Source organism: Cibotium barometz, chromosome 30 (assembly GCF_041138505.1).
Source record: "Cibotium barometz isolate CiBa-2024 chromosome 30, ASM4113850v1, whole genome shotgun sequence".
NCBI classification, from domain to species: Eukaryota; Viridiplantae; Streptophyta; class Polypodiopsida; order Cyatheales; family Cibotiaceae; genus Cibotium; species Cibotium barometz.
The window spans coordinates 40137906-40163827 of NC_141075.1; the positions used below are offsets into that span (position 1 = coordinate 40137906).

Consider the following 25922-nt stretch of genomic DNA (forward strand, 5'->3'; position numbering starts at 1 on the left):
CTTGGTGTAGTAAGAAACAACCTACTGTTGCTCTATCTAGTACAGAGGCCGAGTACAGAGGTGCTGCTATGGCAGCACGTGAGGTAGCTTGGTTGAGAAAGCTACATGCAGATTTGGGTCTATCAGTGGGGGTGGATAGACAAGTTGTCATTTTCTGTGACAACATTAGCAGTATACAGTTGGCCAGGAACCCAGTTTTTCATGCTCGCACGAAGCATATAGAGGTCCACTACCATTTTGTCAGAGTGAAGGTCTTGGTGGCAGGAGACGTTGACCTTGTTTATGTCAGCACACAGGATCACGTAGCTGACATCTTCACCAAAGCATTGGGTACAGAGAAGCTCCGCAGATTCAGGGCTTCGCTTCGTGTACATGAGATGGAGTTGAGCTCGAGGGGGGGTGTTGAGATATCGAGCTCATCTAGTGAGGTGGTGGACACTGATGACCCGCCTGGGGGGGATAGGCCCCACACTTACACCACTGGCATGGTTGGTGAGATCATGGGTAATATGCGACCAGTGGGATGACAGGCTGTGTGACAGCCATTCTAGAGACTGGCATAGTTATAGCGCCAGCTCATTTAGTTGGGTTCACACTATAGAGAACCCTGGTATGTATTTGGTTGAGTACCTTTCATATTGTGTGTACTCGTATCTTTGTATATGGTGTGTTGAGTGTTGAGTGAAGAAAAAGAAGATTTTCAGTCTCTCACCTTGTGTGTTCTCTTTTAGGGTTTTGTGAGTGTGTGTGTGTGCTTGTTGCAAGAGCTCAAGCTCTCTTCTCCCCTGCATCTTTTCACTTTCAATAATGGACCTTGGTCACATACCTGAAGTGTCAAGTAGGGATTGACATATCATCCAGGCAGCAACTTGCCCCCCTTCTTCTGAGCATTCGGAAGAAGATTTTGTATTGGAGCAGTTCCGGCCACGTGATCGTGGGCCAACCATGTGCTCATGGCCTTGTTGGGAATTCTCTAGAGCTTGCCTGGGTTAGGTGTGGAGGCAGGTGATCCAGAATTTTTTCTGGCCGACCCGCTCTTGCCAAGGTAGCTTGGACAGTGATTATTCATCCACCATGGACATGTGCAGGATTCGGCATCATAGACCCAACGATGCAGAGAAGAGCTGTGCTAGTAGGCAAGTTGATCATCAAAGGCCTGCTACATGGTGGTGAGCCATGGAAGGCCTTCTTGATGAATGGAATCTCGGCCTGAAACCCCACTTAGCAGCCCCTTGACTCCTAGTGTAAGATGGATCTTCACGGAGGCCAAGGCTAGGCCGCCAGATCCATATTACACGAGATTGACAGTAACTCCCACTTTAGCAAACTACTGCTTCGCCCATGACAACTCACCTAGCTTCCTCAGAAACTACTAGAAGTGACAATTGGACAACCACTTAGAAGGTCACTCTTTCCCTTTGGCACGTAGCTCACAAGAGCACGTGGTTGGTCGTTGGTGGTCATCCATCACAGTGCACGAGATGCAACCACCCGCAAGAGTCAGAGCACCATTACCTTCGGGATTGTCCCAAAAAACAACAGGTTTGGATGAGGATTCTTTGTCTTCTCACCACCTCCCGAACTTCCTCCCGCGGCATCACTTGGGGGGCAGTTACTTGGTTGACAGTCACGACCCACCCTTCACTATGAGGAGACAGATGACAGTCAAGCTCTCAGGATCACCCATTGCAAGATAGAGTCTATTGTCACTCCCAACTCTCCAATAGTAGCCCAGTCCTCTGGCACTTATCAGTGGTGGTGGGCTCTAAGCCCAGCAAGGCATGCCGTGAGACAGACTCAACCACATATCCAAGAGATTAAAGATATAGAGAGAGAGGGAGAGAGAAGGATTAGGGAACTTTATACAGTACACCACATTGAGCGGGGAAAAGGCCCCACTCCCTTTCAAGAATTTATTCAGGAACAATCCATGGGCACGCTGGCCAGGATCAATACAACAATGAATACAAAAGCAAACAAATATGCCAATGTATAAACCTAAGTCGTTTTGTCGATGTTGGGGCACGAGATCTCTGATTCCGAGCACACCACACGGATAACCCACAAGAATCTCTCACCGAGCTATTACCAAATCCAGATCCAAGTCCAGTCCAAGTCCAAGTCCAAGTCCAACGATCTCCAGGTTCAAAAGCAAGGCACAGAGTGGAGGTGTGTAATCGATGATGTCTTCGATGCCCAGATGTATGGAAGATGTCGAATCTATGTATAGAAAATTGTCCAAAAACTAGATGACAACGTTGATGGAGTGGCGCAGGCGCTTTCAAGTGGCAACTGGCCCACAAACGTAGGCGGGACGACCGATGTTGAAGGTATAGCTTGCTGGTCGAGCTCAAGCAGGTGCTGCTGGCAAACTGGCAACGCTGGCTGCACTGACTGGCTGGCTAGTAGCGCTGACTGCTGGCTCGCAACAGAAGTGTAGGGAAGCAAGGGCGGCACAAGCAGCAGAAGCTCAGGCAGGCGGTGACGTGCTGGCTGAGACTGGGCGCTGGTGGCGCTATTGGTTGTAGGCGGAGCTGGCTATGCATGTGGCTAGGATAGGCGGCACAAGGGCAGCAGCTCCCAGATAGGTGGCGATGGAGTTTCAGGCCCCTACGATGATTAAGATGATGATAATGATATTCTCGCACTCACTTCAATAATGATAGCCATGCCCTTGATGATGAGCAAGAGAGCTTCCTAGTGAGGTCCTACTTTTTACCAAAAGCTAGTAAGGCTTTGGCTTTTGCTTTTCTTTACTTTGCTTTTTCTCTTTTACCTTTTTATAATTAATTATTACTTAAATTCTATCCACTTTTCCAAAGTTCTTAAGCTTTGCTTTTTCTGACTTTAGGATCTTGCTTTTTGGCCTTGGAGCTTCTTTATGACAAAGCGGCTTTTAGCTTTTTGGTCTGGTTCAGTCTCCTCTTGCAAAAGATATCCCTAGCTCACAGTCAACTCAATTTGACTTTTGTGCTTTTTCTTGCTCTTTGACCAAGACTGGTGCTTTCTCTTGAGCAAACCTTATGGTCCCTATCCCCATGCCTTCTTCCACCTGTCTAGTATTCGAGAAAGGGTTCCAACATGTGAAATAGAGCTGGGAGAACCAAATAGTTACATTCCCTCCCTCTTATATCGCAGTTTTTCTGAACTGCGGACTCTAAGTGTTCCATATGTTCCAGGTGCATCCATATGTTCCAAGTACATCCATATGTTCCCATTACATCCATATATTCCAAGTATATCCCATCCTTTTTCAGAGACCCACCCTTTTTCAGAGTACATCCCCGCAATGGCAGATCTGTTAGAGATGGCCGAGAGACATGTGAAGATCCCTACACTCCCCACGTTCCCGGTGGACCGTCAGTTGGATGGGAACAACTACGGCATATGGAAGGTTATGATGGAATCTCCTCTAGAGTCTTACGACCTTGCTGATTTCATCGTTGTTGGAGTTCCATGGCCGGAAGTAGAGGAAGGGGAGTTACTGTCGATCCGAAGGGACCGGGAGGCACAAGCACAGATGTGGGATCATGTCAACGCCAAGGTCCGTTCGTTTATCTTTCTCAACTGGACACCGCAAGTAATATGACCCTAGCCAGAGGTATATGGCAGCTTTTGGCTTCTCTTTACAACAGGGTATCGCCCATGAAGAGGATTTCCTTGGAAGTACAGATGCGGGTTATGAGCCCTGCAAAGTTGTGACGATGCGGGAGCATATTAACAAGCTGCAGGCTCTTCAGCAGGAAGTTCTTCAGGCTAGGAAGGAGATATCGTCAGAGGACAGGGCCATAACGTTGCTGTCGCATTTTCCCTCTCCGTACTCACAGTATTTACCTCATCTTTGATTACCAATGGCAAGCTCAGCACCATCACGTGGGAGGAGCTTGTGCCCACAGAGGAACGATTCACGAACCCTCCTCAGGGTGGACGTTCAGAGGCCTTAACTAGTGAACGGTCGAAAGGCCGTGACACGGGCAAAAGGAAGGCTTCATCGGAGAAGTCTTCTGAGAAGAAGTCCCTTATACTGACCGCGAGAAACTAAAGGAAAGAGGACCTGTAATGATTGTGGCGAGAAAGGCCACTATTGGAGACAGTGTCCCAAGCGGAAGACCGAGAAGGGTGAAGATTCCTCAGCAGCAATCATGAAGACTCCGGCTTTTGTGCACTTGGAGGTGATGGACACCGATGTTTCATTTTCTTCAAGTAGGAAGGAGGTTGGAGGACTAGCCACTACGGATACTCGGGAGTGGATTCTAGACAGTGGTGCTTCCAGACACATGACTCCTTCCCGTTCAGATTTACAAGATCTCTGCAGGTATTCTGGTCACATTCTTACTGGGGATACATCCACTATCCCAGTTCACAGTGACGGCAGGTTGGAGATAGTTCCCGATGGCAGTATGTTCCGTCACTTGGTTTTCATCTTTGCTAGTGCATCACGTTTGCAAGACTGGCTTACGGGTGGAGTTTGATGAGCATTTTGTTGCTCTCTGGTTGTTGCTCTCCGAGACAAAGCAACATGCCAAGTGGTTTGGGAAGGCAGAGTGGAGAATGGAGTTTACAAGCTTTCAACACTCTCTCTCCTTGGTCCTCAGGTTTGTGATGAGTGGCAGTCTGGTAATGGCCACTTAAGTGTGGATACGCTACAGGTGCAAGCTTTCCGGGACCAGATGGTGGATAGCTTGCCAATTGATGGCAGCAGTTGGCAGGAACTTTCCAGTACTGATGCTGGTGGTTTTGTGTTCGTCAGTCAGAGAAAATTGAACAGGTAACTTATGCTCTGATGTCTCGTAGTATTTGGGACAAAGAAACTCCTGTAGATGAGGATGTTCTTTCCACGGGAACCTCTCGAAAAGCCGGGCAGGTGGCAGTTGATTACTTGCAGAAGGAGGTGAATTCTCCATGCTTTGTGGTTCCCGATTTCAGAGGGGGCGGTTGACAGGTTTCAGAAGGCCGTGTGTGGTGTTCAGCAGGTTTCCAGGACTTGGCTTTCCGCCGTAATAGGTGTAGATCCTTGTGAGCAATGTGAAGCCTCTTTGACTCAGAAGCAGAATGGTTCATTAATTTGGTTGATGGACACCAGATTGGACGTGAGCTTCTTGATGAGGCAGTTGAGCTCATGGTTGCAGATGACTCTTTGGGAGGTAGGATTGCGTATCTTGTGGTTTCTGCATTATGCGAAGGATCATGGACTCTTTTACACAGGAGGGGAATTGATGGATGGAGTCCGACTCCACGGTTGGAGTAACTCAGATTGGGGAGGAGATCCAGACACGACGAGATCTACTTCAGGCCCAGGAGCAGTTTTTGTCACCATTGAGCTATCTAATGGTCCTCTTATCTTCTTGTGTGAGCTTTGGGCTCTGGATGAGCATACTCCGTAGTGGTGCTCCATCGCTAGGACTGGCGCGGCGTGATTCGTAGTGCCAGGGAGACGGGTGGATTGCACACGGTGTATGTTTCTGGATTACCACCGCTAGGATTGGCACGGCGTGATCCGTAGTGTCAGGGACGGGTGGATTGTACACTGTGTGTGTACCTGGAATTGACTTTCCGGTGGGCCTGCTTGTGCCCGGAAATGTCAAGTATTGTGTAAGTATATGAACGGAGATTATCCTTTAACAATGTTGCATTGTGCACTCATGTTTGCCTGCCTTTGAAATGTTTTCACGTGAACTGGTTTCGTTTGCATGCCTGACATGTGTGTCTAGCTCAGGGGTCGGGGACGCCCTCCCGTGAGCCGTGGAATGCCTTGTCTTCTGACAGGTTTTGTGGCGTGTGAACAGGTGGGAAATCCTTATTTTAATAAGAGTTTTAAGTTATAAGCCTTATAACTTACAGGTTTCATACTTCATTAAAAGTAGGTGGACACTTTATAAGTGTGGGCACCCTCTTTTGGCCTGGGCACCCTTTTATAGCATGTGGGGTGGGGGTTGGCCACCTACCCCACCTACCACACCCAATCCTTTGCATGGGAAGAAGGTGCCTCACTTCCAGCCCTCTCCCTTGCATTCGTGAGGAGAAAAACACAACAGCTTGCTGGGATTTTGAGAAAACAGGCCGTACAGCAGCTGGAGCACTCATTATTCTCATGAAACAGGTCGTACAGCTCCTATTCCAACTATTGTTTGAGGACTGAACCACACAGCAGGTACAATAGGTACAGCAGGTATATTATCCTCATTTCTTGCTGATTGTGGTCGTACAGTAGGTACAGCAGGTACAGGAAGTACAATATCATCATTACCTGTTGATTCTGGCCGTACAACATCTTTGGAACCCTTTTCCCATGGACTGAATGGTACAGCTTCTCTCCTTTCACTTCCACGCATGGATTCAGGTCTGGACAGCTCTCTTTTTCTCTCACGTGTGTACCCAAAACAGCTAGCAGGAGCCCTCTTCACTTCCCCGTGTGATTCAGGTCAGTACAGGCATTCACGTGTGATCCAGACCAGCAACAGGTCTCTTCACTCCCACGTGTGATTCAGGTCGGGCCAGTGGGGTTATCTGCGTGGATTTAGGTCATACGCATTCCCTACAAGTGGCCAGGGTTGTTTCACTCTTCCTATTGGCTGTACGGTGGCTCCAGAAGATTTTCATCGCGAAGAACGAGGAATTCTCCTGCTCTCCTATGTCTGGACTCCTCTTCCATTCACCGAGTCAACTCCGTGAGGGTGCCTCATCGCTAGGACTGGCACGGCGTGATCCGTAGTGCCAGGGACGGGTGGATTGCACGCGGAGTGTGACTCTGCAAGGTGCTATGGACGGGGCAGCCCTTGGTGACTGCAGACTCGGCATCAACAAACATATTCGGGTTTGATACTTTGTTTTCATTGTGCATTGCTTATTGGAAATCTGGCCTTGGGCCCGTGTACTTGTAACAAATTCTCCCAAGTAATAATATCATTCCTTGGGGGGGGGGCCGTTCCGGCCTCAGTGTGGTGTCATCTATCTATGCTCAGAGTTGTTAATTACTTTCTTTTGCTATTTTGTCTTGTGCTATTGTCTTTTAAGAGTGTATACTAAAGTGCTAATTGGAGAAGTGAGTCTAGGAAGGGGTGACCCCTGCTTGGGTCTCGTTTCAGTTTTATGGAGCAGTAAGAGGCAGTCATCTTTTGCCTTATTTTGACAGAGGCAGAGTACCGGGCTGCTTGTGATGCTGCTTGTGAGGTGGTAAGGTTGCAGAGGTTGCATGGCAGGATTGGGCTTTCACTGGAGCAACCCACAGTCATCCAGAGGCACTTTGTTCGTTGAATAGTTCGTTGCTGATGACATCTTGCTAGAGTTCTCTTCGACGGAGGACAGTAGGGTGGACCTCTTCACACGAAGTCGCTATCTCAGGCTTTGCTCAGGCGGCACCCCAGCTCCCTGTGGTTGGCTTCATAGCCAGGAGCTGAGAGGGAGTGTTAGAAGTCATCTCATGTCTATACATATACACCAAAGCCTCTGTTGTGGGTGTGCCCGCCCTTATTAGGTGCTTTCTCATTTTTCCCCACTCTCCGTATTTTTTCCCATTTTTCTGTGGCTTGGGTGGCAGCCCTATGGTGGCAGGAGGTCTTAGTTGTTGGCCGACTGCAGCTGTATGCCTACTGGAGGTTGCCGACTGTACTTGCACAAGTCGTGGACTTGTTTCCATGCAGGCCGACTGTTCACAAATGGCCAACTGGGTGTGGTCGTGGAGTTCATGCACCTGTCGGCTATCCTAAAGCAGGCTGGCTGCAATGCTGGAGCCATATAATAAGCATCAAACTTGATGCTTTTTTCTCCCGGCTTGAAGTCCATCTTGTCGGTTGATGAAGGCTCCTTTGCCTTCCTTTCCCTTACTTGACCCGAAGATATTGCATCTGAGAGAGCAAACCTAGGGATAGCCTCCCTGTTTTCTCCACGAGAAATGGAACGTTTAACTCTAGATCCTTCTAACAAACTCAACCATGTATCCAAGAGATAAAGATATAGAGAGAGAGGAAGAGAGAGAAGGGACTAGGAAACTTTGCACAGTATACCACACTGAGCGGAGAACAAGCCCCGCTCCCTTTCAGCAATTTATTCACAAACAATCCACGGGCACGTTGGCCATGTCCAATACAACAATGAATACAAAGATGCCGATGTAGAAACCCAAGTCGATGTCGAAGCACGAGATCTCTGATGCCGAGCACACCACGGGGATGACCCACAAGAATCTCTCACCGAGCTAGTACCAAATCTAATATCCAAGTCCAAATCCAAGTCCAAGTCCAAGTGTCCAACGATCTCCAGGCTCGTAAGCTCGTAAGCTCGTAAGCTCATAAGCAAGGCACACAATGGATGTATGTAATCGACGATGTCTTCAATGCCCAGATGTATGAAAGATGTCGATTCGCTGTATAGAAAATAGCCCCCAAGAAAATTGTCCAAAAACTAAATGACCGCGCTAAAGGAGTGGCACGGACGCGAGCGCTTTGAGGTGGCGACAGGACCAAAAACATAGGCAAGACCGATGCTGACAACATAGCCTACAAGTGGAGCTGAAGCAGGCAATGTTGGCTACTTGCGCAGGCGAAAGAAACCGGGGCAAACAACACTATTGACTGCAGGCGAAGCTGGCTAAGACAAGCGACACAAGGGCAACAGCTTCAATCGCTGGCAACAACTCCTACATAGGTGGCGATGGAGTTTCAGCCCTTACGATGATGATGATGATGATGACCTTCTCACGCTCACTTCAATAATGATGGCCACGCCCTTGATGATGAGCAAGAGAGCCTCATGGTTCTTTTATACCCAAGGGAGATCCTGCTTTTTGCCAAAAGCTAGTAAGGCTTTGGCTTTTGCTTTGCTTTACTTTGCTTTTCCTCTTTTAGCTTTTCATAATTGATTATTACTTACATTTGACCACCTTTTCCAAAGTTCTTGAGCTTTGCTTTTTCTGCCTTTAAGGCCTTGCTTTTTGGCCCTGGAGCTACTTTTTGAGAAAGCGGTTTTTAGCATTTTGATCTCACTCGCTCCCCTCTTGCCAATGTATCCGTGGCTTGCGGTCCACTCAATTTGACTTTTTGCTTTTTCCTACTTTTTAACCAAGACTAGTGCTTTTTCTTGAGGAAACGTTATGGTCCCTGTCCCCATGCCTTCTTGCACCTGTCTGGTGTCCGAGCAAGGGTTCCATCATGTGAAAAAGAGCTAGGAGGGCCAAAAAGTTACATGGGAGATCATTTGTAGCACTGCACGATGGCACATCTCGTAGGCACGATACAGCAAGCCACTAAGGGCTCCGACCCCCCCCCCCCCCAAAAAAAAAAAGTGGAATCCATCCGTGCCGTATGGTCACATATCATTCATACCCTCCGTGGTCAATGGGGGAAGCTTCGAGGAGATTATGTTGGTAGTAGGATCCCTTCCTCTTGGACAAAGACAGTGACCTCATTCGGCATTATTATCATTCAAGGAGATTTGGAATGCAAAGACATTGGCAGTAGGGTCCCTTCCTCTTGGACAAAGACAGTGACCTCACTTGGCATTATTATAGGTCACCCCCCCCCCAAAGTACATCCGTGCCATATGGTCAAGTCTCATTCATACCCTCCGCAGTCAGTGGGGGAAGCTTCGAGGAGATTATGTTGGTAGTAGGATCCCTTCCTCTTGGACAAAGACAGTGACCTCATTCGGCATTAGAGACCACCAGTGCGACTTCCCCGCTTCCTCTTGGACAAAGATGGTGACCCCATTTGGCACCCCCCCCCCCCCGGGCAGCACGTGAGGTATAACGTAGTTCCCTTGACGAGCGAGGCGACTACTCTCCCCAATGTTTTCCCTCTTTTAGAAGCTATGAGCATGTACTTCAGCCTGTTGGCTAGTTTTTTTTCATATAACTAACAGAAGGATCTTTTTCTCGCCCACTGGGGGGGGGCGCGGGGGGGGGGGGGGGGGGGGGTGTTGTGAATGTTATTGCTGCTGTTTTACACCCATTCCATACTACAAGTATTGTATGCATGTATATAGTTTTTGATGCCATCGCACAAACAACAAGCTTCAAAAAGAAAGTATCAAAAACTTAGTGCATGTGCTGCACCTCTACGTATGCATGTGTTCCCACTTGTGCTTACGAGCAGGTAGTGGGCTTTTTATTTTCATACACAATCTAATTACCTTTCAATTACATGTACAAGAGTAATGGTGTGTTTAATTTCCACGCCGACAGACATGGTAATGAGAACGGATATCACAAATGGATAATGCAGTTCTCTCATGTTTGGTGATGGTTTCCATATTAGCAGAGCTAGATACTGTGCACCTTACCTGCGAGCCAATCTTTTTTTGAAGTGCTTGTTTGGTTGAATTATCATGGCAAAAAAAAACTAATATTGAAACTGTATATATGGAATGTGTATAATAAGCATATAAAAAAACTGCTGGTCTGAAAGAGCTCAACCGGCTACACACGAGATGATGAAAACAATGGCACAGGAGAGAAGGATAGCACATCTTTTTCCAGGATGCTTCCAGACAAACTCTGCCTAGGTGATTTGCTTTAAATCAAAAGACTTCAGCCTCTCTTTCTTTTGATCCTTGCACACTTATTGTTTGGGTTCTGTAGGACCATTAACTGGTTTCTGACTGCAAAGAAACAACATAAACCATCTCGTCAATAGGTTTGCAAAGACACAAATACACCATCTTAAGGTTTGTGATTATCTGTGTCAAAGTGGAATCTTACCGTAGTGCCAAGAGATGGTTCAACTGTTTAACTGCAGCATCAGCAGCATATATTGCCATTTTCTTAACCTGGCCATACTCCACAGTTAACATTTATTACTAAACATTCTTGTTAAAATGCATATCCAAATCAAAGGGGGCCATTTTTGGTGTGGGCATGCATGCACATACATGGAGAGAGAGAGAGAGAGAGAGAGAGAGAGAGAGAAAGAGAGAGAGAGAGAGAGAACCTCCAACTTGTCCTCTTTAGCACGATGATCTTTCGGAAGCATTCTGTACTCCTCGGTTAAACGAACACATTCTTGAACGTTCTCAGGGGCTACAAAGTCTAATGCAACCTTAATGCAAGACTGCACCAATTATCATCAACAAAAAAACCATAAGAGAATTAGTAGCTCTCTCTCTCTCTCTCTCTCTCTCTCACACACACACACACACAGTTCAGTTCCAGTTTCATTTTCTAGGTGCCAGTAGTATCATCTTTATTTTTCATTTTCTGGGTTTTTTTATCCAGACATTGTATCAGATCCACCATGATGTAACTTTTGGTCTCATAGGTCATTATGGCCTTTTGAAGACGTTAATATAACATTTCATTTCATTTCATTTCATTTCTCTCTCTCTCTCTCTCTCTCTCTCACACACACACACACACGTGGCTGACGGGGTTTCCCAATGGTTTCCTTCACATGGGATTCATATAGCCCTGCCATCATTTCGTTTTAGTTTGGAAGCACCCCTACTACGACTCACCCACCAAGATAAAACAAGCTCGTCCTTTCCGACTTATTTCTCATGCACACTCAATACTACATAGCTTGCAACCACCACAGTTACTCTGAAGATGTAGGATGGCTTCATTCAGAAGCCTGGCCATCTCCACAGACCTATGTTACATGCAGCTTGTGAAGATCCGAGTTTCACCACAGTCTTAAGAGTGGAGACTGGCAGAGCATGAAGTATTGTAAGGGAGGACAGGATATGTAGTCTCAGGTCCTTGTAGATCGAGAGAGAGGTGCACTATATCTGCAAATGCAAAGTGTATTATAAGATACGGGGGAGATTCCACCCTCTTTTCCTCTTTTTAGGGAGGGATTTGGCCCACTATCCAGGATCATGGATGTTCCAGATCAGTGTTGCGTAGGTCTCTACTTGATGGAGCTATGAACACATAGAGAGTTACTCTTTGGAGAGGACAGGGCTTGGGACACAGACCCTTCACAGCTGCCTATTACCAGCTTCTTCCTTCTTGTGACACAGGACTCAGGAGGAAAATGTCATGTGACAGCCTCATGTGGGACCGTATTTGGATGAATCACCTAGATGGACCAGGCAGCTTTACACCAGAGCCACGACGACTCCAAGGGCACTCTTTACTACTGCAAGCCAAACGTCCTGTAACATGTGGCGTAGCTTGTCGTGATTAGAGATATATTTATTGCTGAGTATGGTGAGAGCAAGAGAGAGATAGACAGAGATATGCAGCATACATAGTACACCCAATTGGGTTCCAACTACCCACTTAAGGGCCCCCCCCTCTGAAGAGAGTATTTGATTTGATTGCTGCAACTGAATGAGTACAAAGAATGGGATGAATCTGCCCTAACTTGTCACAGACCTTGAAATCAGGGTTTCCCATAGAGAATCACCCTTCTTCCCTTGACTTGAAGATGACCTGCGCTTTCCTCCAACACGGCTCAAAGGTTCACACTTGATGCCTGTGGAATCCCCATATGCTTGTGTTTGCTTGCTAGGCTGACACACAAATGCTTGAGAGTTCTCAGATGGGGAAAGAGGGGGCTAAGGCAAGCTTACATAGCACCCCTATTGTTGGTGCAGAGCTGCTAGGGTTAGAGTTAGGCACCTATGGAGGCTCATACACAGGTGCCATGGCTATGGATATGCATATGACAGAGATAAGAGAGACAGTGAGAAGAGAAAGTACAATGCTAGAGAGTGAAAGAGTACACAACTCAATGATGTGTTGAATTAGATTCATTGAATAAGTACAATGCCTTTATAGGCCAAAAGGTTCGTCTCCTCACACATTGCTTATGTCATCACACACAAATATCTAGATATTATTGTGACCCCTCTAAGAGGTGGTTCACACACACCTAGATCCAGTAGACACATACAACCAGAGATATGGCCTTGCTTCCAACACCTATCAGCTAGTCGGCCGGCATAAAGAGGGGGAATAAGGCAAACTCATATAGCACCCCTATGGGCTGGTTGGCCAGCATAAACAGTGCTGGAATATATGCACATGTCCCTAACTATCACTAGTTGGGCATTCTCTATGCTTCCAGACCTATGGATGGGCTCCATAGTGTGGACATGACACCTCATGGCAAGGGACTTATGTCTACGCCAAGGGTCATGTGGACTGGCACCTCATTGGGACTAACGTCTACACCAAGAACCAGTAGGCTAGATATGAGAGGTTGGGGGTTTTGCCCCGTGCCCATATCTATAATACGGCATTCCAATTGGCCTCAGGACATAATGTCTATGCCCGGAAAGACCGCCTACTACAAGCTAAATGAAAAGCAGATTGTCCAACACATTCTTATGCATGGCATACTTGCATGCCTAGAATTGTTTTCACGCGAAATGTTCTGCAAGATCCATGCGTCTAGTTTACAAGCAAGGGGCACCCTCTCGTGAACCATGTAACGGAAGGGCACCTGTAACACGGAAATCTTATCTATCATGAATACTGATCAAATACATGAACATGCCTGATAAGAGAGAGAGAGAAGAAGACAACTCTGCACACTACACCACAATAGGGGCCAGAAGATGGGCTGCCCCCACCCCCCCCCCCCTCCCCTTCTTTATGGTTAGATTACCAAAAAGGAGTCTGCTTCAGATACAACCTTGCGGGTGCCTAGGGATTCTCCATTGGCCAGCACCTGATTCTTCCAGTACAAGATGAAAACAAAAGCAAAACATATGCTGAATTCGAGGTTCGTTCACAGAACAAAAGAGCTTTCCCAGCTTAGAGCATATGCAAGACAACCATGGACACCACAGAGCAAATCGACCAGCCACAAGGAGGCTGAACCAGCAGACGACCGGCCCTCAGAGCTCCCTGCAGCCGTCGACCAGCCAATCCCTCTTGCCAGAAAGAATCATCCAGCACATAGCTTCTGCCAGAAGAAGTCAACCCGCAGCTTTAATGCCTGTTAGCAGCCGGCCAGCACAAGGGAAAGCTCCAGAACAGTCGGCCAGCTCCCACCAGCCACTTGGATGACACAAATCTTGACGGCTACTAGCAGTAGACAGCTCAAGATTAGGTCGGCCAGCTCCTCCATGCACCAGTAAAGCATGCGACCAGCCCAAATCGACTTCTCTCCAATAATAGAACTTGTTCCGCCAAAATATCCAAGCGTGTGCTTTTTAGGTCCAGTGAGGGGCGCCTATAAGCAATCAGCCCATAAGTTTATCCACTGCCCATCCTTTGGCCGCCACGTGTATTAAAATAGTCCTGACCAGTGTGTACACTTATAAGTTTGCCCGGTCACTTATGAGTGAGTGTGAACCTGCATCAATAAATATTAGTATTTGAAACCATAAAGCTGTAAATTGAGTTTGCAAGGACACTTACCACCTATAAAACACATGTAAACCACCTGTTAGTCCAAAACAAGTGTACACATACACGTCCACAGGGTGCCTAGGCATCCCCAGCCCCATGGCCAACACAAGCAGTAATCTCAAGCATTGTCCAAGCAAACAAGACAAGTCATCCAAATATAAATTTAAGGTCACGCACACACAAGCGCAACTAGACTGGAAGAAACACTCATCTGCTCACTTGTATCAAGTAAAGTGTTCAGGGATCCATTATCCTTCCGGAATCTTCGCAAAACATAAATACAAATAATCACCAAGATAGGTAGTCCCGAGAAATCACATCATGTCAGGCTCCATGAGCCATACATGTACTGTCATGTCAGGCTCCAGGAGCCATACAAACACACCATGTTAGGCTCCACAAGCCATACATGTATGTCATGTTAGGCTACATATGCCACACGTGAATAGTAGAAAAATAGAAGCAATGAGGAATTTTATGACATTCCCCCACCCCCCCCCCCCCCCCCCCGGCTTCTAAGCAGTTGACCGCAACAGAAAAGCTTCTAGATAGACCGTCAAAAGTTCTGAATAATCTTGAAAATAATCCTCGTCCACCCATTTTACGTCCATAGGTGAATAGTTTTTGAATTTCAAAAGATACCTACATACTAGCTTGCCTCATGCATGCTTACGCTCCTTGTGAAAAACTATCTGCTCAAGTTGCAATACCTCCTCAAGCTCATCCACCTCTGCTCGATCTTCAAGCAGGAGGTGATCCCACATAAGGCCTCAAGCTGACATGAAATGCATTATGTATTTTCCAGTGATCAGGTAATACCAATCTTTAAGCCACTTCATTTATCTTCTGTAAGATCTAGAATAGCCCAAAATACCTATTCAAAAGCTTAGGATACTGGCCTTCTTTACTTGGCTGCTTTCAAAGACATGCTTTCTCGAACTTAAGTAGCACCCAATCACCTTCCTTGCAAACAACCTCTCAATGTGCTTGTCAACTACCTTTTTATGCTTGCCTTGAGATCTTTCTATGCTGTTCGAACAACCTATGCAAATGCAGTATCCAAATCTCGAACATACTCATCTATTGCAAAGATTTCATCTTTTGTTCATAAGATAGGTGCTCGCACCACCTTGCCATAAACTATCTCAAACGAAGCCTTGTTAGTTGAAGAATGCCCAGTATTGTCGTATGCAAACTCAACCAAGGGCAAGTATTTCTCCCAATCTGTTTTCTGCTCAGATACATAACATTTGAGCAAATCAAGTACGGCTGAATTTGCGATTTCACTCTGACCATCCGTTTGAGGATGATAGACTGATGAAAAATTCAGCTTTGTAATCATGACGCAGAAAATGTGTGCCATCAGCAAATACAAGTTTCACATCTCCAATCCCTTCAATAGAGCATACATAATTGTTTCCAAGATGCATAACACCCTGTGATTCGTGAACCACCATTATATGAGCAAAACCACTCCCTGTGTGGTGTCACATGGAAAGAAGCACCCGAATCAATGATCCAAGTGGTCATATCACTATCATCATCAGTGATCAAAGCATGTGCATCAAGTGATGAAACAAAAACAATGTCATCCTCACTCTCATGAGTGACTGCATTTATCTCTTCAACCACTGTTACTGCTCTCTGCACGTTGCTTGCCTTTGTCATTTTTGGCATCTTGATTGTTGTTGCTGCCCTTCTTTTGCTCCTTTTTCCACTTGAAGCAATCTTTCTTCATGTGCCCCTTCTTTCCACAATGAAAGCATTCAATGTCCTTCTTAGGACATGACTAACTCCGGGAATTGTTCCTTTGGCTGTCATTACCTCTATACTGAGGTCTTCCCCTTGTGTTAAGGGCAGTGGAAGACTTACTTGAAGCATTGTTCTTCCTATTCATCTCCTCCATGAGGAGCTGGCTCTCAACATCTGCATACACAAGAATAGGATTTGAATTGCTCAAAGCTGTCCTGAAAATATCCCAACTCTCAGGAAGAGTACAAAGCAAAAATGTTGCTTTAAACTCATCATCAATGTTGAATTTCTGATTTGCCAACTGCTTGATGATAGAGTTAAACTCATTTAGGTGCACACTCATAGTCATGCCCCCCTCCATCCTGAGATCCATGAGCTTCTTGAGCCAATAAACCTTGCTTGCTGCACTTTGTTGACCATACAAATCTTCCAACCTTCTCCACATATCCCATGTAGTGTCCTCATTCTCAACATTGAACAAGAGCACATCTGAAATAGAAAGCATAATTGTGGAACGTGCCAATTCATCAACACTTTCCCAATCACCATCTCATATATTATTTGGCTTCACCCCCTTTTCCTTGATAGGACGGGCTTGGTGCTTTTGAAGAAGCACATTATAGCACTGCTTTTGCCAAATGGCAAAGTTGTGTGCTCCTTCCAACTTCTTGATGTTAAGAAGTGAACCACCTTCACTCCCACTTGAAGCCATGTCTGAGCAAATAAAAAACACTTATAATGCCAAGTCATCACCTTATCTATTCTTTGTATAAAAGGCAATAAGGGAAGTCACACTCTAAGACTTTTGCTTCCCACAAAACTCGTGCTCTCTTTTGCTCTCACCCTTCTCCCTCTCCCTCTTGCTTCCGCTCCTTGCTCCCATCAATTGGTATCAGAGCCTCCCTACCCACCAGCTCCTCCTCGTTCCCTAGCCTCCCCTCGCACTGTGTGACCTTTCCATCGCGGGAAGTTACTTGTTCTTGCTGCCCACGCAGTCCAGCCACTCTCCCTCGCTGCCCCCAGCAGTTTCGTGGAGTTTCATCGCGGGAATCACTTCTATTCTCATGCTCCTAGCTGGAGACACCTTTTGGATGAGTGTACTTGCTGTTTTTCAGCATTTTTTGACTGTTTTTTTCAGTTAGTGGAGGTTTTTTCCCCCCAGTTTAGGTCAGTTTCACTTATATGCAGTTTATAAGTGTTTTGGTCCACCCGGCACATTTATGGCCGGACATGTGAACACTTATCTTTTAGGGTCACTATCATGTGGCTATTGTACTTCACTTTTCTTATCATTGAAGCATACTGGAAGTCGTGTTCACTCCTCTCTCTTGGTTTCCACGACTGATTGCCTTCTGTAAACCCTAACCCTAATCCTTGAGTTCCTTCAATTGGTATCAGAGCCATTGAAGCTCTGCCTTGCACTGCCCGTACTTTGCCATTGTTGTGTGCCATATTGAGGTCTCAGAACCTGCTGCCCGTACACCCACTGTGCGCCGCCTTCAGCTACAGCTGTGCGCCTGCTGCCCGAACACCCTTAAGCTACAGTCGTGCGCCGTACAGCATTCTGTTCAGTCAGAGCTCGTGTACCAGCCAGTCTGCGCCGCCTGCAAATAGCCTACTTCAGTATCCGTACTGTACCTGCAGCGCACGTGTTTACTGTACCTGCTTCGAATGACTGCGCCTGTCAGCATACGTACCAGCTCTTGTCAACGCTGGTCGTCTTGAGTACTCTGTCGACTACTGCAACAGGCGACTTGCTTCCGTACAGTCAGCGCCAACCCTCATCTGCACAGAGAACAGTGCAGCATTCAGTGTTGCGTACCTGGCGACTGTACCTGCAGAGATACGTTTGTATGCTTTCGTACCTGGTTTCCGTACAGAACCAGTAGACTGTACAAGCATAGTACAGTCAACTGCACCTGCAGAAATACCACAAACTACACAGTCATTCAGTGGTAAGCATTAAAATTCAGTTTTTGGGCATTTTTATTTTCTCTGTGAAAATATACAGGCACAACAGGCAGATTTTCTAGCAAAGAACAATACAGGTTTTTTTGCACAGTTTGGGTGCAGCAAATTTGGGCATTTTTGGGGCATTTTGGCATTGTGTACGCCATATGCTGCTCTACTCAGTCAATGGTGCATTGAGCTGCACATTCAGAGGATTGAGAGTGCAGGCAGATTTGGGTGAACTATATTCAGTGGAGTACAGTTATTATCAGGGTTTCTGCTATTGGGTTTTTTGGTAAACAGGTACAACATTGTGCGTAAAGCATAATGGCAAATCAACAGCAAAGTGATGTATTCACATATTTGTCTAAGGAAGACAAATTGGATGGCACGAACTACTCCTTGTGGAGTTTTATGCTGAAAAATGCGCTTGTGGCAAAAGGTCTTTGGGATTTTGTTAGTGGTGATGAACCACGTCCAGGTCCATTGGCTCCAGAGACTCCTCCCCAAGGGGGTGCTCGTGGACGAGGACAACAGGTACAGGCTCCAGGACAGCCATTGCCTGTTCAGAGAACAAATGCTCAAAAGACATGGGATGCCAGGGATGCACAAGCTTTGTCACTCATTGCATTGTCAGTTCAGAGGTCCATTATACCTCATATTCGTTCAGCTGGCTCTTCACAGAATGCACGGGTGACTTTGGAGCAGATGTATGCTGCTCGTAATGAGGCTAGGATCTCATTTTTTAAAAGAGAACTGGAAAATCAGAAGATGGATGAAGGAGATGATATGTCTAGCCACTTAAACAAGCTGCAGGATTTGAGAGAGCAACTCATCAATGTGGATGAGATTATTCCTGAGACACAGCTTGTGTCCACCATCTTGCACTCTTTGCCAAGGTCTTACTTGGCTTTCCATACCTCTTTGAACCTCAGCATGAGGAATGCTGTTGAACCCCTCAAGTATCAGGAACTTGTTGCTCTCTTACTACAAGAGGAGCAAATGAGGAAGAATATGAATATGAACACAAATGCTGAACAAGCATTTACTACAGGTCAAAAGGGGAAAGGAAAAACTCAGCCAAAGAGTGCAAATCAAAACTCAGGTGATGGTGGTTCTTCACAGGATACCAAGAAAGGTGATGGACAGCCCAAGAAGAAGGGCAAATGTCATTACTGTAAGAAGCCAGGTCACTACATCACGGAATGTAGGAAGAGGATTGCCAAAGAGAAGGCAAAGGAAGCTGGGATGTCTGTTAATGATGCTCCTAAAGCTCCTCCAGAGACTGCTTCTTTTGTTGAGGACAGGGATTACTGTTTTTATACATGCAGCTATGATGCCTCTTGGTCTTCACAGGCACTCAGTTTGACAGAGCATGCATGTACTTGGTATTTTGATAGTGGTGCCTCAAAGCATATCACATCTCGCAGGGATTTGTTTAGTCATGTTGGCCCTGCCCCTGTTGGCAAAACTGTTCAGTGTGCCAACAATGCTTCATATCCAGTTTGTGGCATTGGGGAGATTCAGCTTACAGCCATTGATGGCTCCATTCTCCGCCTTACAGATGCCTTATATGTACCAGGGATAAAAAAGAATTTGTTGTCCATTTCTTCTTTAGCACATTGTGGAATGCAGGTCTACTTTGATGATGATAAATGCATGGTCAGAGACAAAGCAAATGCCTTGACCTTAATGCTTACTGGTACATTATGTCATGGACTTTATGAGTTGGATGCATTTCAGCCAGTGGATCAGTCTGCTTATCATGCATTCACTCTTACTCCAGCTATGGTTGATGCGGAGTTATGGCATGCTCGCATGGGGCATGTAAATTTTGGTAGTCTTATGCTTATGCAGCGACATAATATGTTTACAGATCTACCTCTCATGGAGAAGCCTCCAGATCACATTTGTGAAGGATGTATTTTGGGAAAAATGCACAGGTTTTCCTTCCCACGTGATCAGGCTCTAAGAGCAACTGCAAAGTTGCAACTTATACACAGTGATCTTTGTGGTCCCATGCAGACGAAGTCATTAGGTGGTTGCTTTTATTTTGCAACATTTATTGATGACTTCTCTCGTATATGCTGGGTCTATCCTTTGACACAGAAATCACAGGTATATGATGCATTTTTGGCCTTTGTAGCACTTGCTGAGACAGAGTCAGGATGCAAGGTGAAGACTCTCCGTTCTGACCGAGGGGGGGAATATATGTCACATATGCTGAATTCCTTTCTTGGGAGTAGAGGTATAAAACATCAGTATACTACTCCTTACACTCCACAGCAGAATGGGGTTGCAGAAAGGAAAAATCGGTCACTCATGGAGATGGCCAGATGTATGCTAAAGGCAAAAAGACTACCACATATCTTTTGGGTGGAAGCAGTAATGTGTGCTTGTCATATTTTGAATCGATGTCCCACAAAGGCATTGGTTTCTATTACTCCTTTTGAGGCTTGGCATGGCCACAAGCCTTCTGTATCGCATTTTCGTATCTTTGGGTGTCTTGCATATGCACACATACCCAAAGAGTTGAGGAGGAAGCTGGATGATAAAGCCACAAAATGCATTTTTGTTGGGTATAGCCGTGAGAGCAAGGGCTACAGGTTATATGACCCACTATCCAGGAAGATATTCATCAGTCGGGATGTGATTTTTGATGAAAAATCAGAAATATCCATGGCTGGTTATGAGGCAGATCAGGCTGAAAATGATGTGTTTGAAGGTCTACTACCCATGGAGTTTCATTCCACAGTTGGTGATCCAACTCATGAGTACTGGACAGCCAGCAAATGATGTAGGTGGTGCAGAAATTCAGCAGCCAAATCAGCCAGAAGCTGAACCAAATATGGGACAGCAGGCACCACAGGTCAGACATATACCTAGATGGTATTTGAGGACATTACAGGACAGCCATTTAGAGGGTCCTCTTGCTGGTCGTACTCGTAGGGAGACACGGACCAATGAGCATGCACACATCATGGATTTGAATCTGGTTATGGCAGCCACTTTACAGGATGATGATGAGCCTGATTCATTTGTGGATGCACGAGATAATGTGCATTGGAACAAAGCCATGCAGGATGAGATTGATTCTATTAAAAAGAATCAAACATGGGATTTGGTTGATCTGCCCAAAGGCAAGAAAGCCATTGGTACTAAATGGGTCTATAAGTTGAAAAGACATGCAGATGGATCCATTGACAGGTACAAAGCCCGTCTAGTTGCAAAGGGCTATGCACAGAAGAAGGGCATTGATTATGAGGAGACATTTGCTCCTACATCCCGTATGTCGACACTTAGGTGTGTCATTGCATTGGCTGCACATCGTGGTTGGGTTGTTCACCAGTTGGACATAAAGACTGCATTCCTACATGGGGACCTCGAGGAGGAAGTTTATGTATTTCAGCCCATGGGATTTGCAGAACATGGTCATGAGGGGAAAGTTTGCAGGCTGAAAAAGGCCTTGTATGGTTTGAAACAAGCTCCACGAGCTTGGTACGCAAAAATAGATGCTTTTCTACTCACTCAGGGATTTGTGAACAGTCCATCAGAGGCCACTCTGTATGTAAAGAAAGAAGACACAGATCTGCTGGTCATCAGTCTTTATGTGGATGATCTCTTGCTCATGGGATCAAATGATGACAAAATTGCAGCTTTTAAGGAGATACTGCAACAGACATTTGACATGTCTGACTTGGGCCTTGTACATTACTATTTGGGCATACAGTTTGTGCAAGATAACAGAGGCATTGGGTTGTTGCAATCACGTTATGTTGCTAAACTTCTGGAGAAGTTTAAATTTCAGGATTGCAAGCCTATTAGTACTCCTATGGAGCCTGGGATGAAACTATCACTACAAGATGACAGTGTTTCCTTTGATGCCACTACATATGCTCAGGCTGTTGGGTGCCTCATTTACTTGTGTAATACAAGGCCAGATATTCAGTATGCAGTCTCTCAGTTGAGCAGATTCATGCACAGCCCACGATTGTCACATTGGCAAGCTGTGAAGCGTGTATTCCGTTATTTGCAGGGTACCTCCTCTCTTGGTTTGCTTTATCCTGAGGGGGGTGACATGCAGTTACATGCTTACAGTGATTCAGATTGGGCTGGTGACTTTGATACCAGACATTCCACTAGTGGAAATTGTTTCTTCCTTGGCGCTTCATGCATTTCTTGGCTAAGCAAGAAACAGACCACAGTGGCCACTTCGTCTTGTGAGGCAGAGTACAGAGCAGCCTCCACTACTACTGTTGAGTGTGTTTGGCTGCGTCGTCTCATGACTAATATGGATATTTGAGTGGAGGAGCCTACACCTATCTATACTGATAGTCAGAGTGCCATTGCTGTGGCCAGGAATCCTGTGTTTCATGCTCGCACGAAACACATTGAGATTCACTATCATTTTGTTCAGGAGAGACTCCAGGCACGAGATATCAGTCTGATCTACTGTCCTACAGATCAGAATGTGGCAGACATCTTCACCAAGGCATTACCACGTCCGAAATTTGAAGCATTCCGCAATGCTTTGAATTTGTTTCCTTTTGGTGGATGATGTACAGTGATCACATATCACTCCAGGGGGGTTTGTTGGGTTTTATGCTGTGTATGCACCCAGAGGAGTGCTAGTGATCATCAGTAGATTACTGGGGCACTTTTTACTTCAGTTAGTGGAGGTTTTTTCCCCCAGTTTAGGTCAGTTTCACTTATATGCAGTTTATAAGTGTTTTGGTCCACCCGGCACATTTATGGCCGGACATGTGAACACTTATCTTCTAGGGTCACTATCATGTGGCTATTGTACTTCACTTTTCTTATCATTGAAGCATACTGGAAGTCGTGTTCACTCCTCTCTCTTGGTTTCCACGCCTGATTGCCTTCTGTAAACCCTAACCCTAATCCTTGAGTTCCTTCATGTAGCAAGCGAAATACAGTGAGAAAGTGGTCAAGGACACTTTCCAGTTGGAGCTCTTGGTATTGCTACACCTCCTACAGCAGGGCGACTGCATTTGCATCATTTTTCGTCAGATTTGGTGCAGTTTAAGCTGGGCGACATTTTTTCAACCACACAGGAGCTGAATTTCACCTGTCATTTTGGGGGTTTTCCTCGAGTTTTTTTTGCACTAAATCTGGTCGCCTACACCTGTAGAGGAATCCTGCCAAGTTTGGTTGGATTTTGCCTGCCCGTTGCGAAGTTCTTGCTGTGTTTCAGTTTCCAGCCACAGGGCAAGTTGCAGATCTGTGGATTTCGCACATTCTACTGCTGATTTGACATCATAAAAGTGGTCGCCTACTTGAAGGGACACTGTCTGCCAAGTTTGGTTGACTTTCGCCTTCGTGGTGCTGAGATACCATCACTTTTAGGGTTCAGTCTATCAAAAAGTGACACGTGGCAATGGATAAGGCTGAGAAACTTGGGGATTTTGCAATTTTATGCAGTGGAAGGCTTGCTCTTGCACATTGAAGCAAGAAATTTTCAGTTTGGGACACACTGGAAGAGGGAATCTCAAAGAATTCATAATATTCCAAGAATATTCCTTGAGCTTGATGCTAGAGGTTATGCCTTTGTGAAGCAGTGCTTGGAGCACTTGGATGCATTGACATTGTTGCAAAAGTGGTGCTGATTTGCTTTATGCTTGGATTGTGCCCATTTGTGGTAGTCAAAGTTTGACTTTTGACCTCAGAAATTGGGGCTTTTGGTGCACACGTGCTCAGCAACTTTTTGTGACACTAGAATAGTGTCTTGGATGCCAATTTGGATGCTTTTGTGTTGAGAAAAACAACTGCAGATTTATGACTGTTTTTACTGTCATTTTGGGACAGTTTCTCTGAGTTTTGGATGCCTCTATCTCTGTCACAAGTTGGGACAGATTTTTGAGTGAGTTGCACTCAGTTTTGCAGGCATATTTGGCTCAGTTTTGGAGTCATAGTGGTGCAGGAAATTCATTACAGTTTTGGGACTGTTTATGCATTCAAAGGTGGAAGGTATATTGGTTGCAAGTTCTCTCCTGTAGAGGACAAATTTTGGTTGCTATTTTATTTGGCTTTTGCTACCACTTATACAACGGATAGCACATTGTGCCTTTATCCCCAACATGTACATCATTCCCTCAGGCTACATACCTTCTCATTTCAGTTGTCTGGGCTGCATGCCCTCTCATAACATTCCCTTCACGGGACTATGAGGTTTCCATGTGAAGACCCACTTGCTCTCATCATCGGAAACATCGCCACAGCTTGCAACAGCCAACTCTCGAGGTTTCTCAATCCCTATTTGTTGAACAATTGCATCAAGAGTGACCACATCTTCCTTAGCCTGAGACTTGGAATCAATAACCCTCTATACATCAGGGTCCCTTTGCAAGGCACGGAGCTCTTCAAGCTCATTCATCAAGCATCAAGACCTTGCTGATCTTCAGCCCTAGCAGCTACCTGTGAATCGTTACCTGCCAAAGTCCCAGCTTCGTCCCTGTCTCGATCCTCTGCTTGCATGCGGCGAATACAAGTGATAGAAACCTCCACAAATTGATATGAATGGCTAGCCATGATGTATTTACCAAAGTCTTCAGAAAGAGAAGAATTTCCAAGCCCCGGAATCGCTCCCTACCAGCTTTCCAAGAATGATACTGAATAGACCGCAAGGGTGCAACAGTGCCCTACATAGATAGGAGGGCCACAAAGACTTTCCACACGCTCACTGCCACTTAAACCAAAGGTAACCTCTTGCGTGACAGTAAAATGAGGGCTACATCAGAATCCCAACCTTCTTTCACGGATAATGACTCCTTACAGCCATATCCAGCATCATGTATGTCATAAGCTTTGTAGAAAGCCAAGCTCTAATACCACTTTAATGGAAGGGAAGCTGTAACACGGAAATCTTATCAATCATGAATACTAATCAAATACATGAACATGCCAAATAAGAGAGAGAAGATGACAACTCTACACAGTACACCACACTAGGGGCCAAAATATGGATTGACAACCCCCCCCCTTAATGGTTAGATTACCAAAAAGAAGTTTGCTTAAAATACAACCTTGCAAGTGCCCAGGGATTCTCCACTGGCTAGCACCTGATTCTTCCAGTACAAGATGAAAACAAAAGCAAAACATACGCTCAATTCAGTGTTTGTTCGCAGAACAAGAGAGCTTTTCCAGCTTAGAGCATATGCAGGACAACCATGGACAGCCGCAGCATTCCCACATCAGCAGCCTGGGACAGCCCTGTTGTCACGTGCATGCCCGTGCCATGGCTCACCCTGTGCATGAACAGTCTTAATCCGTGATTAGTCAGCAGTCAAGTCACTGTCAGAAGCATCAGTAGCAAAGCATCAAAATCATCACCATCAGGATCATTATCATCCACATCAGAACCATCATCTTCATTGGCATTAGAACCATCAGCAGCACCAACATCATCATCATCATGTGGGCATGGAACCCTGTTGGCAGCAGCAACAACAGCCAGCAAAGGTTCTTGGCAGCCAATCGGCTATCTCAGCATAAAGGTCAGCAACTGTGGACAGGGAAGAAGCATAAACGCAGCATTAATGTGAAGCACAACTGAATTTGGCAAGAAGAACTGGCTGACAGCAGTGGACAGCTGGCCGACTGCAGCCTGCTGCCTCATACATATATATAAGCATAAATCATATTACAGCATGGATCATTCAGTCATTAAGTCGTTCTTCATCATTCATTCATCTAGAATCAGTAGAACCATGTAGAAGGGGCCTAGGTCACCCCTATGGGGCTGACCATAGCCCTACATCATGTACAAGCATCAAGTTACCTTTTTGTACCATAGTAATACAAGAAAACCCTGACACCTAATCTCTCTCTTCTTCTCTCTCCCCTCTGGCTTAATCATGTTAATTAGCATCAATGTTCTTAATCATGCTTAGGGCTGTGGATCAGT

General features: G+C 45.8%; 1 protein-coding gene across 2 annotated transcripts in view; it reads right to left on the reverse strand.

Moving 5' to 3' along the window:
* Window positions 1-10097: 10097 nt before the first annotated feature.
* The window catches only part of LOC147621481 (uncharacterized), a 56224-nt gene continuing 40399 nt past the window's right edge, over window positions 10098-25922 (reverse strand). For both annotated transcript variants that reach the window (XM_086824224.1, XM_086824225.1), the window contains exons 14-16: window positions 10923-11042; window positions 10694-10761; window positions 10098-10593 (exon numbers count right to left, since the gene is read on the reverse strand). In XM_086824224.1, coding sequence (XP_086680350.1) covers window positions 10554-10593; window positions 10694-10761; window positions 10923-11042 — 228 coding nt within the window. In that variant the 3' untranslated portion in view covers window positions 10098-10553. The remainder of the gene's footprint in view (window positions 10594-10693; window positions 10762-10922; window positions 11043-25922) is intronic.